General features: G+C 39.9%; 1 protein-coding gene across 1 annotated transcript; it reads left to right on the plus strand.

Moving 5' to 3' along the window:
* Window positions 1–2,153: 2,153 nt before the first annotated feature.
* Window positions 2,154–6,058, plus strand: tdgf1 (teratocarcinoma-derived growth factor 1; the record flags this gene model as incomplete). The annotated part of the gene is made up of 5 exons (XM_079179259.1): window positions 2,154–2,196; window positions 2,971–3,195; window positions 4,466–4,580; window positions 4,665–4,774; window positions 5,952–6,058. 5 exons carry the CDS (start codon window positions 2,154–2,156, stop codon window positions 6,056–6,058), a joined length of 600 nt encoding a protein of 199 aa, XP_079035385.1.
* Window positions 6,059–16,778: the final 10,720 nt, after the last annotated feature.

The following is a 16,778-nucleotide window of genomic DNA, read 5'->3' on the forward strand; positions in this document are numbered from 1 at the left end:
ATATCTGCGTCTTCCTCTCCCCCTCTGTGTCTTGCAGCGGTCTGGCAGCTTTCACATGCAGATTTCCTGTTGTGTTCGGGTCCCGTTTTCCCTCCTGCTGCTGACTCTCCTGCTGTGTATTAGCATGAGATCAGACTGCATTGTGATGCTGCACAGATTACAAAATACCCATTTCCACCTCTTGATTGTGCCTCTGTGGTTCGAGCAGGGACAGATTAACCCGGTCTGAATGGAGGGGAGGAGGGGTTTTCTTCTGGTTCCACTCCAAAAAAAACACAAAGTCTAAGGATCCAGATAAAACCCTCCTTGAAAAAAATTCAGTTCAATTAAATTTCACTGAGACTAAAATGCAGGAATCAGTCTTTTTAACGGTGTTGGTTGTAACAGTAGATAGATGTAATGAGGGGAAAGGTATTTGTGCAGTATAATATACAGTATAATGTAATGGGACAGTGTTAAAGCAGATGTGAATGATTTGTACTGTATAGTTAAAACAAATGAAGTACAAAGGTTTGTGTTATTGTCTGCAGTGGAGAAGAAGGGACAAGCTGGATGACTCTGGGTCATTAACATGTGAAGGCAGGACTGGATGGGCGAGTGAGGGCACTATACATGTGTATGAAAGGTGGGGGGGTGAGAGACAGAGGGAGAGAGTGAGAGACATTGGAGGTGCAAGCTGAGAAAGAGGGAGAGGAGAGTGAGAGTCCCTATAGATATAGTATATACCAAACTACAACAACTAGAATTTAAAATACCAACACAAGATAATAAACCGTTTACATTAGACATGATAATTATTCAGAGATCACAGAACATGATATGTGACGTCTCTCATCTGAAGAAAAGACTACAGGACTTTTGTTAGGACTGTTATTTCATTTTTTATACATTAGTCCACAGCATTACACACATTAATGTCACTTCACTTTCTTCGTCGAGAGATAAAACCACACTGAATTGAAGGCAGAGAGTTCTTCATTGTTGTCCAGTGACGGATCATTTTACAGTCTTTTATTATTTAAAAAATGAAAGGTTTGCAAGTTCCTTCATGGTTGGGGAAATGATCTTTTTTCTTCAGCAAAATAAAAGATTTTCGGAAAAGTTAGTCCTTAGCTTTTGTAGATTCATTTTGTAATTGGAACATTTGCAAAATTGTTGTATGTCAGTTCCTTTTTTTGTCACTTATTTGAACATTGTGTTCAGACATTCAGCAGGTCATAGACATTATTACACAACTAAGAATTCCATTGGGTGGAAAAATAGATCACAGTCAAATGAAATATAAAATGCAGGTCCATTGAATTAAATATAAAAAATAAGGTATCTACATAAACTAAAAAAACAATACCATTAATAGCCAATACCACTTTATATATGCAGTTTAGTGGCAGGGTTAACATTCAACTAGACAAATATTAATAACATCTTACATATCTAGGCGAAATGATCCAACTGCAGGTAGAAGATGCATCACATAAGTCAACTCAAAAGTGTGTTATTTTCATTCTTATGATCACATTCCTCTTACTTTTGGGAGAGTTTCTGTTATTGTTGATTCCACCTTAACACGTCAGACAGACGGAAACAGAGAGCGGATCGGGAGTAGGCGGGGCATCCAGACCCCCCCCCCCCCCCCCCCCCCCCGTGAATGAGAGTCACCTGCAGAGACTGGAGGCTTCAGAGGAAACTAATCCGCGGACCGGAGCCACTGATCGCTGCTTCTGTTGGCGTCCTCTCTGGTTCTTAAACAGACGGCGAGGACACCCAGGACGAGGACGTTATCTATGGACACTTTTACTTTCTTCTGACGTTGGGAAAGGAACACAGACTCTCGGTTTCGGAAATTACATTGATACCAATTTGTGTTCGGAAAGTCTTTTAGTTTTGTTAATCCAGGTGCAGAGTTGAGTTGAGACGGTGAACGAACGACTACCGAGTTTGTTGGACTTGTTCGGATCTCTCCGGTACAATGAGGTGGACGCAGCTGATCGGGTGAGTCTGGAGACCAAATGATACGTGTGAATATATTTAATTACTTATTATTTATTTATTTAAACCATTTTTACGAACATACGCTGTTTTTAATTTGTTATTTTGAGACTTCCTGTATTTATGAAGTATATTTTAAGTTATTTGTTTTAATTATTTTCAGGATGGTGCTCTGTGCAGCGACCTGTCTCCACTCTGCTGCTGCAGGTCTGTGCAACACGTTCATCACGCGCACACACGCACGCACACACGCGCACACGCACACAGTAAACAATGTGCTCGGTGCTGATTTATTTCATGTGGAAGAAACTTATGTTATTTTACAGATTTGTTAATGCCAAAAACATTAGTACAGTGAAAGTCCGTTGAAACAGAAACACTGTCTCTAGCAGAGCCTCTGAATTATTAATTAAATTGGAAAACACATCACATCATTTAGGTTTTATTATCTTTTGAATTTGGGGTCATGTTGGTCAAATTAAGTCTTTAATTTGAATTTGATAAACTTTGCCTCTTTACCATCAGCAGGTAACTGCTAACTTTATGTTTTGGAGTAAAACATAGAGCGACAATATGTGAGTTGAAAGGACCATAACAATATTTACTACAGATCATTTATCATCCCATTCCGACTTAATGTTCACTGGTGGATTTCACTATTCAAGCAAATGTCTGGTCATTGATTTACCCGCTGTGCTGAAATGGAAATATACAAAGAATCAATTGAAATTTGGCAAACACATCATCAGTTAGCTATGAATTATAGTATGTGTGATTTGTCACCTAGGAAACTACTAATACAGTAAACCAGAGAGTAAAAGAGACGGAGTGGAAGACCATGATCCATTATAATACAATGGTTTGTGGGGACCCCCCCCCCCCCCCCCCCTCTTGACAGTCATATGTTGGAAGAGGATGTATCATCACATGATGAGGATTTTTTGGAGAAAATCTGATTTTGTTCCCTTTTATCTTTCTCAGGCTGTGAAGGAGACGAATGCAGCAGAGGCCACCAGACCTCCTCTTCGTCCCCATCCTCCCCCTCCTCTCCTTTATCACCCTCTTTATCTTCTTCCGTGGTGGTGAAATCCCAGCAGCCCTCCCAGGACTTCCTGGGCCAGTTTACCCAGGTGAGCTCGCCAAACAGCGGGGACCGTAAACACCGCGACGCCAGCGCCGTCCTGCCCTTCATCGGCCTCACGGGCAGTAAGTTCACACTTTACCTCTGTATGCACAGATGGAGGCGTTCAGCCCCAAAAACTAACGAAGGAGAGAGCCACATGACCCAGAACAGACTGACTCAGGGTATGCACTGCAAAAAGAATGTTACTAGATAATATTTAAAAAAATAATCAGCTTGTACATAAATAAGTAAACAACTTTTACACCGCGTTTTAAGAAAATAAGATTTAATGGTTTAAATGATCAAAACCATCATGAGATTTGTATTTGCAGTATGTATTAAAGGCAGTAAATTAAACCTTTTATACATATACTTTATTGCAAGAGCACACAGGTTGAATTTCTGACTGCTGACGTAGCGATATTTATTATTATTATTCGAAAATTAAAAGAAACTGGAAAGTAAATGCATTAAGTACAAAAGTAATAAAAGAAGTTTAAACTTCCTTGTTGAAAAACAAGATTGGATTCAGATAAAATATTTAAAGTAATATCCACAGCACAGGTGGGCTGCTCATTCATTATAACAAAACTATAAAAAGTCAGATTGATTTTCAATTTTTTTAAATTCTTCGCAAATTGCTTTGTAAAATTCTATGGGATAAAATGTCTGTCTCAGAACTAAAGTCTCTCAAATGAGAAGTTGTGACGGACTGACCAACGAGGCCGTCGGCAGTTAGTTTTAGTGTTTCTCTGTTAATTTCAGATGTTTGTTCAGACTCTCAGTGTTGGTCTGCTGATGTGAAGCAGAGGACAGGAATGTGCTGCCAGATGGAGACTCTGGTTTATCTCACAGGCAGGGAGAGGCTCAACCTGAGGTCTGAGGGCCCTGCGGTGGCCTTCAGCTGGTCTCACTGCTCTCTGGTCAACAAATAAAATACAAAAAACATATAGATTATAGTTCAATTAAAAAAAGAATAAAACTGATCAAAAACTGGAATAAGGGGGAGAAGCTAAAAAAAAAACCTGAAGGAAATTCATAATAAAAAAACCCTGAACAAAAGAAACCTTTTATACAAACATTCTTATATTTATATTGTATTTGAAAAAGATGGGGTTGCAAAGCTGAGGGGCCCTCACATGAGCGCAACCTTTTAGCTCTTCATCAACCAATAGGGTGTTGGTTTTACTCATGAGAGTTAATGTCTGAAATATGGAAGCTTCCATTTGAGTTGGATCCGGGTTGGACGCTGCAGGCTGGACCTAACGGTAGCAGAGGATGTGTTGAGTGGTTTATTTGAAGAAAATAGACAAATTGTTTGAGATGGAACTCAAACATCCTTTTTCCTTGCAGGTGCTGAGCAGAGTCGTAGCTGCTGTAAGAACGGAGGAACCTGTATCCTGGGCAGCTTCTGCGCCTGCCTTCCGTTCTTCACGGGGAGGAGCTGCGAGTACGACCAACGCATCAGGTAGGCAATGCTCTAAATCACCACCAACACACAGCTACTGTTTCCTTAGTTTAGTCGTTCTATATTTTGCCTGTCTGCCTGTAGGAGCTGTGGTTCCATTCCTCACGGAGAATGGGTTCAGAAAGGATGCTCCTACTGTCGCTGCGGTTACGGCGTTCTGCACTGCTTCCCCGACGTCTTCCATAAAGACTGTGGTAAGATGCACACACATCTGCACTTTTCTGTTGTTACCTGCATCAATTGATAATTTTCCAGATCATCCATCAGTTTTGAGGCTGTGTTGAAGGTTTTGTTTTTGTTAGCATGTGGTGACGGAGGGCAGATTCTGCTTATATAAATATGCTTCCCTGTGGTGCGTTCATGGACGTGCACAGACCAAGTCATTCACTCTTGTGAAGATAGAGTTCGTATTTATCCATGCTGTCCACTCTAAGGCGGTGATGTTTTTCACTTGAATGAACAGCAAAGGTGTAGACGACACCAGACGTTGAAAAGCAGTGTCGTTCACACTTTTCACCCCAAAAAAACAACAACCCGGGTGTTCAAGGTAAACTCCCACTGAGTGTAAACACACCTATTAAGGAGCACGAGCCCCGCCCACTCATTTACAGTTCCACGGCTTTTATTCCGAAATGTAAAATCCCCCCACGACCGTCGACTCCTATGCAAACATCCCACAATGAGGACACATAACTTCCACATTAAGCTGTGCCGAGCAGCACAAATACTAATAGCTTTTTTTAACCTGTTTTTTGCCTCTTAGGCTACATGCAGGATGTTCTAACCCTCTGTTTGGCTGAGCTTGTTATGGCTGTATGCTGCTTGACAAGAAGATCTGCAAACACTAGTTCATCGCCATATTTGTTAATCATAATTTGATTTGTAACTATATTAATCTCCTACGCTGGAATTGTATTTGATAAAACAACTATAATCTATCCGTGAAGATCAGGATTCTGTCAATGAATTAATTTTTTAGTAGGGTCAGTGCATCAGTAATAATACACATATATTTATCATAATGTATTATTTACTATAATTGCAAAACGTTGGTGTGTGCCCATGCCTACATATTATACAGTGTTTCCCATGGTGTGCTTTACAGTGAATAGCATGCATCTCAGGAACTAAAGGAATGCATGTTAACACAACATAAAATGACCCTATTGAGGTAAAAGGAAGTACAAAAATAGATCCAGTGTAGACGGGTAACCTTAAAGAGCTTTAATACTAAAAACAAAATGAAGCATTGAAAAACAAACAATAGTAGCCTGAATGCTATAAACAGCACACAATAGTAACCAGAAAGTGTACTGAAATGAGTTTGTTACAATAATAATAAATACCTCTCTGTCTCTGTCTATTTCCCAGATGACTCTGAGGAGGTACAATGGTACCGTTCGTCAGCTGTTGGTACAGTTCGGCCTGGCTGCTTCCTGTATCTGGTGCTGCTTCCTCCCCTGCTTCTCCTCCTCTGATGTTTTAAAAAAGAAAAATGGATTCTGGACACCTCCACTGGGATTCATGTGAAACACTGAGCTGTGAACTATACAAGATTTCTCAAGCTGTTTCATCAGGACTAAAGATTGGTTTCCAAACATCGTCTCACTACAGAATATCTGAATTTCAAACCCATGAGTTACACTGTGTTCTGGTTTAGGGGGACCTTCTGCAATGATGTGGGTCAGGGGGACCCTCTGCGATGTAGTGGTTTATAGGGACATACAGATGGTCTTCTGCACTAAATTGAGCTGTTCATGGCCTCGTCCCGTTTAGACTCCAACACATCTGAAATGTGAGGGGATCTTTTTGAGGACCGAAGGTTGAAAGTACTTGAACCGTATCACTGGACCAACTATAACATCTTCAGTTTCTTCAAACAAGGAAAGTTGCAGTTGCATCTGAACTAATACCAGTTTTCTTCTGGCTGGTCTTCTTGTCTCAAGAGATGCTTAGCAATGTGTGTAGATGTCTTTAAAATACATCACTCCGCTTGCAGATTAGAACATTTCAGGCTTCAGGTTTATAACTTGTCAGCTTCACACATCAATTCATGACCATGTCTCTTTTAACAGTTTTGGCATTTTTCTCTGTTTTTGTTTGTTACTCAAATGTGTTATACTACCTGAAATATGTTTGTAATATCTTAGGCTAGTGCCAAAAAGTTTTAAGGATTTTAACAGTGAATGCAGCAGTGACTGACGTCCAAACTCTGCGTCTTTGTGTCTTTAAACCTTTCTGTACGGTGAGACGTCGTCTGTGTGTCTATGGTGTCTCGAAGAACAAAGTGTATATGAAGGAAGCTGTACATAAGATTTTTATGAAAAGTATGTTTTTTTTCATTTTTATTCTAGTCTCTGTAGCTTAATGTGTTTTTTTTTTCCTTTGTAAAAGAAGACATTTTCTTTTGATCTTTGTCTTCTGCCTCTTTGCACAACTTGTGAGTCGATATAAACATGATTGTTATGCGTTTATGAAACGTTTAACACAATGCCAATGTCATTAAAACAAATGTGACAGTGGGAGTAACATGAAAGTGAACTTTATAATATGAAATAAATCACTAGGTTTAAATTAGCAAATCCTATTTCAAAGTAAGGGTTCATTGTTAATCTTAAAAACATTTTAAACAATCTTTCCCAAGGGAGTGAATTGTAATTTTCTCTGTTATCTGCAGGTATTTTCAGTGGGAGCTCTGCCCGTTTCTTATCTCCAGAGTTTATTGATGAGGTTCGTATTGATTATCAGCTGTTCTCTTATCTTAAACAAACACATCAGCTGTTGTTCTGCAGCCTGTCGGCCTGCCAGCTGCTTCAGTTCGCAGCTCTGAAATTAACTGGCAGAATAAAATGAATTTGTTCAAATGAATTAGCTCAAAGGATCGTTGTTGCATCGTGTTATCTCTTGTTAATGCTTTGTCCAGTATTTCTAACACTGTACTGTTGAATCTGGAAACACGGTGACACCACTAAAAGAAGCTCCTCCAAAGGGTCGCCTAATAAATCTGAGGGGTCATGAGATGATCAATAAGGTAGGAAAGAAAAAAAAGTTTGGCTATTGTATTTGAATATTTGTTGGTTTTCAAGTTAAACCAAGTGAGAAGTTTAGCAGGGAAATATCTCTTTACAACTCACGGAAATCTGAAACATGGCCCAACTAGGCACTGCTTCATTGAGGTTACAAATGATTCACAACCTCTGTTTTAATCTTAATGTGTTATTTTTTAATAAGTAAATATGCTATTTTTAAAATGCTAAATCTTATGGTTGAAGTAATGAGTAATTATATCTGTCAAATAAATGTGGAGTAAAAACTACAATATTTCCCTGTGAAATGTAGTGGATGAAAAGTATAAAGTAACATTAAATGGAAATACTCAATTAAAGGACAAGTACCTCAAATCTACTTGTGTAAATGTACTTAAAACCCTTTCCCATTGGACAAAAACCCCACTAATACCTGGCTTTTCTCTTTGGTGGGGAAAGTTACAGTTTGCGTTTATTCCCAGGACAAATGACTCAGAAGTCACAGATATTGGCAGGCAATGATATGTTAGGCGCGTTGAGTTGAATATATAATAAATAAAATCAATTGGGATTTGGACAATTATTGTAATTAATTAACTCCTCAAAGTCACTAGACTCTGAGTCAGACAACAGTAATTTGACCTTGGTGATCTAGGAACACACTTAATTCAAACTCGACAAACAAAATGAAACTCATCAAAACTGCTTTGGTTACTCTTTCCGCTGATTCAACAATCATCAATTCTGGTTTGATTGAAATAAACCTTTAATTCACTGAGAAAGATGTGAAAAGAAACAGCCGATATATGCGATCCTCAAAGCCACAACATTCCATTGACAGAAACCATCATTTTATCATGCTGATCATTGTGTAAAACAATTAAATTCACACTCGAAAGAAAGAAAATGAAACTCATCAAAACAGTCTTTCCACTGTTCAAAGAATCACCAACTCCGGGTTGACAATTTGAAAGAGTGACTGAATATGTAACTAATATAAAACATAAATTCCTGTTGATCCTTTTTCCGATACGGTTGGTGACACCAGAAGTCTTCCTACGTTTTTTCATATACGTGTGCTTAAGCGGGAAACAAAGCACTAGTAGCTATGTTACTGAAGAAGAGTACAAGGAACGAGGGAGAGGAAGAGGATAACAAGAGGAGGAAATGTGGATGAATGTGAGGGCTTTTATCAAAGACATTTATTTTTTTTCTCAGTTGAATCCCTCAGTAATCAGACGGTGTAGCTTTTCTTTTGTTATCCATATAACAACTTGTTTAAAGGCTGTGTTCTGATTGGATAGACAACATCGCTAAAGAACAAGCGGGACATGTGATTTAACCCTGCACCGTGTCCGCTGCCTCCTGAATGTTCTGTTTGCCGATCTCCGTAGGACGAGGTTAACAGGATCGGAGGGGATTTAAGGAGCTGCAGGTGGAGACGGAGGAGCTTCCGGAGTCTGTGCAGAGGAGGAGCAGCAGGAGACGGGAGCAGATTTAAAGGGATTAAAGGGAATGTGAATCAGAGGAGAACAGTTCAATGATTTCATCCCACGTCCTCCATGTCGTCCCGCTGCGACACCCTCATCTCCTCATGCTTCATCTATCAGCACACTAATGAACCCAGAGAGAGAGAGAAAAAGCACAACGTTCCATCATCAGAATGCAACTCCAGCTCCATCTGCTGCAGCTCAGAGAGGTGAATTACACCATAGTTCCAGTGTTGAGCAAAGCAAATAAACTGGCAGAGAGAGAGAGAAAGCGAAGAGATAAATATAATGAGGAAACTGTGTGAGTTTTTCTTATCTCTCCAGGTTCCTCAAACAACTTCACTAGCTGATAGCAGCAATCAGAGAGAACACACTGCAGATATCTGCCAGTACGACACACACACACACACACGCACACACTCTGTACTGTCTTTGTGAGGACCCTAGCCCCTTACCCTAGTCTTAACCATCACAACTAAAATGCTCTGTTGGGATTCTGTAGGTATAAAGCCCATCAGAGTTCTGTCAACATTCTAGGAATTACAATTATAAATAAGTGCCATTTATGTATGTTACTGAGTTAAGATTTTTGATTTTTGATTCTCACAAATAGTCTCTAGTCTCTGGTCTCCTACACGAGACACTATCAGAGGCAGAGGGTACATGCTTTCCAACAAAGAAGAGAGGTTCTAGAAAAGTACGATGATAAATTAAAAAGAAACAAGCTCTGTCCCAATTCCCACACAACATACACACGTTAGAGGACCTCCATCAAATGGTTCAAATATCCTTTCAAAAGTTACCTTTAGATCTATTTTTGGAGATGTTTTTGTGTGTAGAATGTTTTGACAGCTTAGAACCACTGTCCCTGATCCAATTTAAAACCAACATGTGTTAGAATTTATGTATAATTATGTCATCTTTGAAAAAAGTGTGTAGAAAGGGTCGCCAAAATCTGAAGTAAAAAACTTTGATCTGGATTTAAGAGATATAACTCATGGGCCTACCAGATTTAGGATTTGGGGATTTGGGTACACTTGAAAGTCATTTTGGGACAGTAAAAATATAAATCGTATACCGGGGAACAACAATAAACTAGAAAGTTGATTTGCCTTGACGGACATTTTGGATTGAGGGATGTTATGTGGAATTCTTGGATAGTTCAAAATAGTTGAGGTGTGATGATAAACTTTGGGATCATAATGGATAACACATTTAGAGGAACTTTACCAGGTTGGGAAATAAAAGTACTCCTTAAACGCGTTGCTGACAAAACCATGGTTTTCCTATGGTGTGATGTATGCCTGGCGTGAGCTCCTCTCTTGCACTAGGTTTTTCTAGCGTTCTTTTGGTGAGCAAAAATGTAAAAATATTCTCAACCTTTCAGCCCCAATCGCTCATCAATGTCACTTGGCCCAGGCAGCCAATCAAACCAAGCAAAAGGCGCGCTTTATTACTTTACTTTTGATGCTGGTAGATGGGGTATAAAAGGACAATGGCAAATGTACACAAACCATTGATATCAGTGTACATATGTTTTTCATGAAATATATTTTGATACATTTGATAGGCTGGTTGCACAAACACTTCCGCTCATCAGCGATCTCGCCTGCCTTTTCAAAATAAACTTCCGTCTTCACAGGAAACTCAGGTTTAGGCAACAAAGCTACTTAGTTAGGTTTAGGAAAAGATTGTGAAATACTAAAAAATCTCTCATGGCATTTGTTGGAGTCATGTTTTAGCGGTCTTTATACCTCTTTGTTTATGATTACACAGCTAACATATAAAAAAATGTTGTGGGAAAATAAACTATTGTAAGCCCCTAATGCTCCCCATAGGGGGTCTGTGGCAGTCTGCATAGCCCGCACCATAAGACCCAACTTTCGTTTCTCTTACGCTGTATGCTTTGTAGGTACCCAATGCATGTTTTGCACGACCTGTAAATACTGTCATGTCACCCGGTGTATTGAGTTCTCTATTGTACAGTCTCACCTGTTATGTCTCGTTTCACTATAACCACCGCCCCTTGTCAAAAATTCTACAGCTGGAGAATGTTTGAAATACATACATGACCAGCGGACCGGTCCCTTAATGACATCCTGTTTTATTAACCCCTCCCCCCACACGCCAGCCATGCTACTGTCAGCTGTTTTAATCTCTGTCGTGCTGTTCAGCGGTTTGGACGGATTTGAATAAGTCCTCGGTGTGTTCGTGTGTGTGTGACATGATATCAAAGTCTTGTCATGCCTTCCATCTGACTCGCCCGTTTAGGGATTTTGTCAGCAGCCGCAAGAAGTCACACATAGAAACACACGCACACACACTTCACTGGAATACACAATGAAGTTTTTTTGATCATTTACACACGTTAGAAAGACTATTCAGAGGTGTTTTTATCACAACGGTGAGAAGTACATTCATGTACACTGTGTAGGTAAGTTAAGGATTTACAAACAATTCTAGTAGAACTCAACAGAAGATGAGTTCATGCTGACTACAAATTCAAATAAAATGACCTGAAACCAAACAGTACAGGTGCTCTATTAGTTCCTACCTCGGTTTTTGAACTCCATCACGTTTCAGTTCATTGTGTGATGTAGTAAAATGTCATTTTTTTGTTCTGAGTAAGGTATCATTTACCAATTTGGAAAGTATTACTTTTTAAACCAACGTGTTCACAAACTTAGCTTTTTGTCTGAACAGTAATCTTCAGGCCCCGATTACACCAAAACGTGTTGCTAGAAATGTAGCGGATTTTAAATGTTTAAACGTTAAAACATTCTCAACTCTTCATCACTATTGGTGCGAAGTTGCTAGATTTAATTGGCCCGGAGTTGCTAGATTTGATTGGCCAGGCAGCCAATCAAATTAATAAAGAGGCGGGCTTTCCTACCTAACCACTTCCATCCTGTTTTGATGCCGGCAAAGGTTGATATTAGCAGTTTTTACTTACGATGAATTACATATATTTTTCCCTCCTCCTCATCCAACAGCAAGAGCTTGACGTCTGCTTGATTACATTTTTTCCCCGTTATTTACATTTGATCGTCTGGTTGTGAAAGTACCCCCGCTCTACCGGCTTATCAGCTATTTTGCCCGACACGCTTTGCACAAGAGGCGTTTTTGAAGTGGCCGCTCCTGTTGCGACGCGTCTCGGTGTGATCGGGGCCTCAGCGTGTTTTGAGCTGTTACTTAGTCAAGTAATATAATATCAATTATAAATATTCATGGGGATCGGCTTCCACGGCAGAGTATGAAAAAACACACACACACGGGCCACGTGTGCATAAGGTCATTGCTACGATATTAGATGATAATGCTATTAGGGTGTATTAGTAGCTCTGGGAACTCACTTGGTGTGTGTCACCACTGTGACATTAACAGTCAGCTTATCTCCAGCAGCTGTGGTGTTAATGAGACAGAGAGGGAGAGAGGGAGAGAATGGTGGTGGGGGGGATAACATTAACACAAATCACACCTTGTCTCCTAGAAATTATATTTATGCGTTTCTATTGATGTCTGTCCTGATTATGTTCTGTGGTAATGTTTTTGTCAATAAAGGTAGTGCTACGTCTTTGTGCTACGGTGTACAAATTGCAGGACTTTCACACCCTGAGCCCAACCTGTGTTGAGGCAACAAAAGCACTTTGGAAAAATGGTGGTTTCAGTTATTATGCATTTCAGAGATTCCTTTAGTGTCCATTGCAATTGTCAGACAAATACAACAATAAGAAACTATTTTTGGGAGGACCATTCATGGATCCTTTTGGGCATAATCATCTTGCACAGGTATCAACTGAGTCTCGGCAGCACCATCTAGGCTACACAAGACGGTGTCCTCCTTTACAAGATCACCCAAGATGTCCCACCAACTGTCCTTAAGCTACCAGATCATAACAGAACAGCAACAAGCTGTTGGTTCTGTCCTGGCCGAGGACAGAAAGAAATGGCCCCCCATGCCAAAATAATCACATACCACCATTCCAGAAACCTTCTTTGCCCCACTGAGCACTTCAACCGATGCACTTAATGGAGACTAACACAAGATTCTCCTCTGTTTCACTTTTTTTTTTTCGTGTTGAAAAATAAGGAGAGTGACAGCATCCTGGCAAAGGTGATGAAATATTGTCAGAAAAATGTCCCATTGGACCGGAAATCCCATTTGTCTGACAGCCCCTTTACAGGCCTATTACAAACTCAGCATCAACACCAAACACATGGCTCATGGCTAATTATGAAGCAGAATGTCAACAAAATACCCAATTGGCTTGGTTGGATACCAGCATGAGGAGTGAGACTGGTTAGGTTAGGAATACCAGAGTACGCCAATCAGAGGAAGATAATGCCTTCACCATAGAGGGGAACAATGTTGTGACTTTGAGGGTCCCATGACGTGATTCTCATACGAACGTTACCATGCCAAGTCAAAGTTCAAGCGTGTCGTGATAAATTCTTCCTACCCATCTGCCACCCTGTTTATAATGGCCAAATTGTTAGCACGTCAGGTTAGCTAGCTTTTCTAACTTGAGTGAATTGGGTATCCCCATTGTGGGAACAACAAAGGATTACTTTGTCTTAAACGTGGGCACCCTGGGGAAAAAATATGACTTAATTATCAAGGTTGGAATTGAAATGAAAAAGGAATATATACTACCAGTCACAAAGATTGATATGAGTTTATTATATTATATAAGTATTGAGTTTATTGTTTGAGTTATGGAAAAGAGGTATAGGTGTTTAGTTTTCTTCTCCTTTTTTGGAACATGTAACATATTGTATATTTATGTTAATGATAATTAGTTTCACAGTTTGCTATATATTAAATGTTAATTTTATTTATTCATTTTGTATTTATGTTCGAAATAAATAAATACTAATACAATAACAAATACATTTATGTCACTGTCCACCCGTATTTAACAACAGGAATCCCATTAGAACATGACTGTATGAAAATGATTGCTCAATCTATAAAAGATTGGCATATCGTTTGATTTCATGGATGGCCGAATGGTGCATCACTTTAAATGTTACTGCAGCAAGGAGTTGTGGGGCGGCACTATCTCCTTTCCATTCATTCATGGTCCAGTGTATCCTATGCTAAACGAGATAAGAAAAGAAACATTATATCACCTTTCCTCAACATTTAGAGAATTCAACCAGCTCTTATCATGGCTGACTCTTGGGTACTTCTGGCTCATTTCACTCAATTAGGAACTATAATAAGCAAAATAGACTTTGGGTACATCCCAAGTCTCTTAATAGCTTCCCTGTTTCCCTCACTTGCGTCCTATCCGTGCGTTTTAGTCCCTCCCAGGAATGCATCGAGAGACGCAAGGTACCGGGCCGTGGGTCATTTGGTACCTGGCCGCACAGAAAGAATAAATATGATATTATTTCTGTTTTATTGATTTCTTTTTTTTTGTAAGTTTTATTTTGAAAAATGACGTGATTCTCTCGCAATTTCATCCGCCTTGACATGTCAAGACGCTTGTCTCGGTCACGTGATACGTTACCTCAAAAATGAAGTCCGTAAACTAGCGAAAATGAGTAAAACACTTTTGGAGAGCTTCTTTGCAAAGAGGAAAGGCCTCTAAGGAGACAGAAGAAGAGCCGACAACTTCCAAGAAAAAGAAAGCTTCATTTAACAGACAATATCAGGAGTCTAATTAAATATCAGGAGTATTTCTGACGCCCCAAGCCCGCTCTGCAGAATATGTGGAGACAGAGGAAGTTCAGCTGCTGGAGATTGTAAATGACGGTGGCCTTAAAGTATGTTTGAGACAACAACTCTGCTGGTGTTTTGGATTCAAATCAAGGCTGAATATCCTGAGATCGCCAGAAAAACCCTGAAACCCTGCTTCCATTTCACACATCCTCTTTGTGAAGCGGGATGTTCTGCAGTGACTAATCAAAACAAAACGCAGTAGACTGGACATGAGGAACACACTGCGGGTGTCATTGTCTCCCATTAACCCCAGATGGGACCGTCTCGTTGCAGACAAACAAGCTCAGGGCTCCACTGATTCAGCGTTATTGTGAGTAGTATTTATTTATCCATTTTATATTTGTTTTAATGCCGATCGTATCATTTTATTTCCTTGTGTTTATCCGCCATACGTTGAATGCCGGTCCGTGAAAATATTGTCTGACATGAAACTGGTCTGTGGCGCAAAAAAGGTTGGGGACCTCTGATCTGTGTGACTCTAAATGGACCATCATTTACTAAATGAACATCATGCTGTATTGAAGTAGACTTGAAACTAGAGATTGAGACTATAAACTCATGTTTACTGAGGTAATAAATTAAGTGAGAAGTAGAGTCATTTTCTCATAGACTTCTATACAACCAGACTTCTTTTTGCAACCAGAAAAATTCTTGTACAGGCCAAAGTGGAGGCCCACCAGCCACAACTTGCTGGTTGAACCCCCCCCCCCCCATTTCAACACGTAGCCTTGCACTAACAGTGGTTCAAATGTGTTTTTTGCCATAATTAAAAGAATTTGATCGCATGCAGTCAAATGGAGTTGTTGATGGGACAGAGGATGTGGACACGGCAGAGGGTCCGCTGCTCCCGTAGATGGTCTGCTCATACGCTTTCACTTTGCGCTCAAGAATATCCGTTTTCTCAGCAGTAAACTGCTCACTTGTCCAGTTTGCAGAATCGACCATTTAAATAGCAATGCCCAAGGTGCAAGCACACCTGGCTTTTAAATGGAATGGGAGATGACACTGATTGGTTTTATTCATGTTATGGTCAAAACTTACCTATGATTACCTTAAAAGTGCTATATGCGAGATCGGGAGCATTTCTTTTGCTTCTCAACGGCTCTTAACGGCTGAGCCGGCAACTCGCAGCTAACGGTGCTTAACAGCACAAACAATGACGAAAAGTGTTTACCTGTCCCGCCGACCCGGCTATGGCAGCAAAGCAAGACTGGTCGGATTACAACACTCACAGAGTGAGAATTCATTCTCTGCTTAGGTAGACATTACTCCACTGTATATTTACATGTTTGCTGCTATATTAATGCTCTGATTATCAAATTTAGCACCTTTTATGAACCCCTATGCTCCTTTTGCCTTATTTCTTTCAGTCACTGGCCTTGTGAATGGCCGTAATTTAGCCTAAAACGTTTGTTGTCATACAATAAACTTATATATAATATAAAGATAACATACTGTGGCCGAGGGGGGATGGACTCCGACATTGGAAGGGGAGGAACGGGGGCAGACACGTGGCGAGTAAAGCAACCTCCCTGTGACAGAGAGTGTAAAGATGACTAAGCTGTAGTTAAGATCCTGGTGCCATTTGGGTAAGCCATGAGACATCTGTGTATTTATGTACAGTACTGTGTGTGTGTGTGTGTGTGTGTAATAATACTACTGTGTGGACAGATGAATAGTGACAGAAAAATCAAAATGTCCTTACACTCTGTAACCTGAAGAGATGTTCAGTGAGACAAACATCCTCCTGGTGCTGATTCATTTGAAGGATAAAAACACTCAATATATATATTTTTAAAAACATGAATGGGTAACGTTGGGATGTTAGGTCTGTTATCTTTCCAGAGCCATTATTTAGAGTTTTCTTGGAGAAAAATGTATTCAAAACATCATCAGTAAAGGTCAGGTATTTGTGACTCTCTGAATCAAAGAGTCAGGGCATCGCTCTGGAGTT

This window comes from Pholis gunnellus (genome assembly GCF_910591455.1).
Source record: "Pholis gunnellus genome assembly, chromosome: 18".
Taxonomy (NCBI): domain Eukaryota; kingdom Metazoa; phylum Chordata; class Actinopteri; order Perciformes; family Pholidae; genus Pholis; species Pholis gunnellus.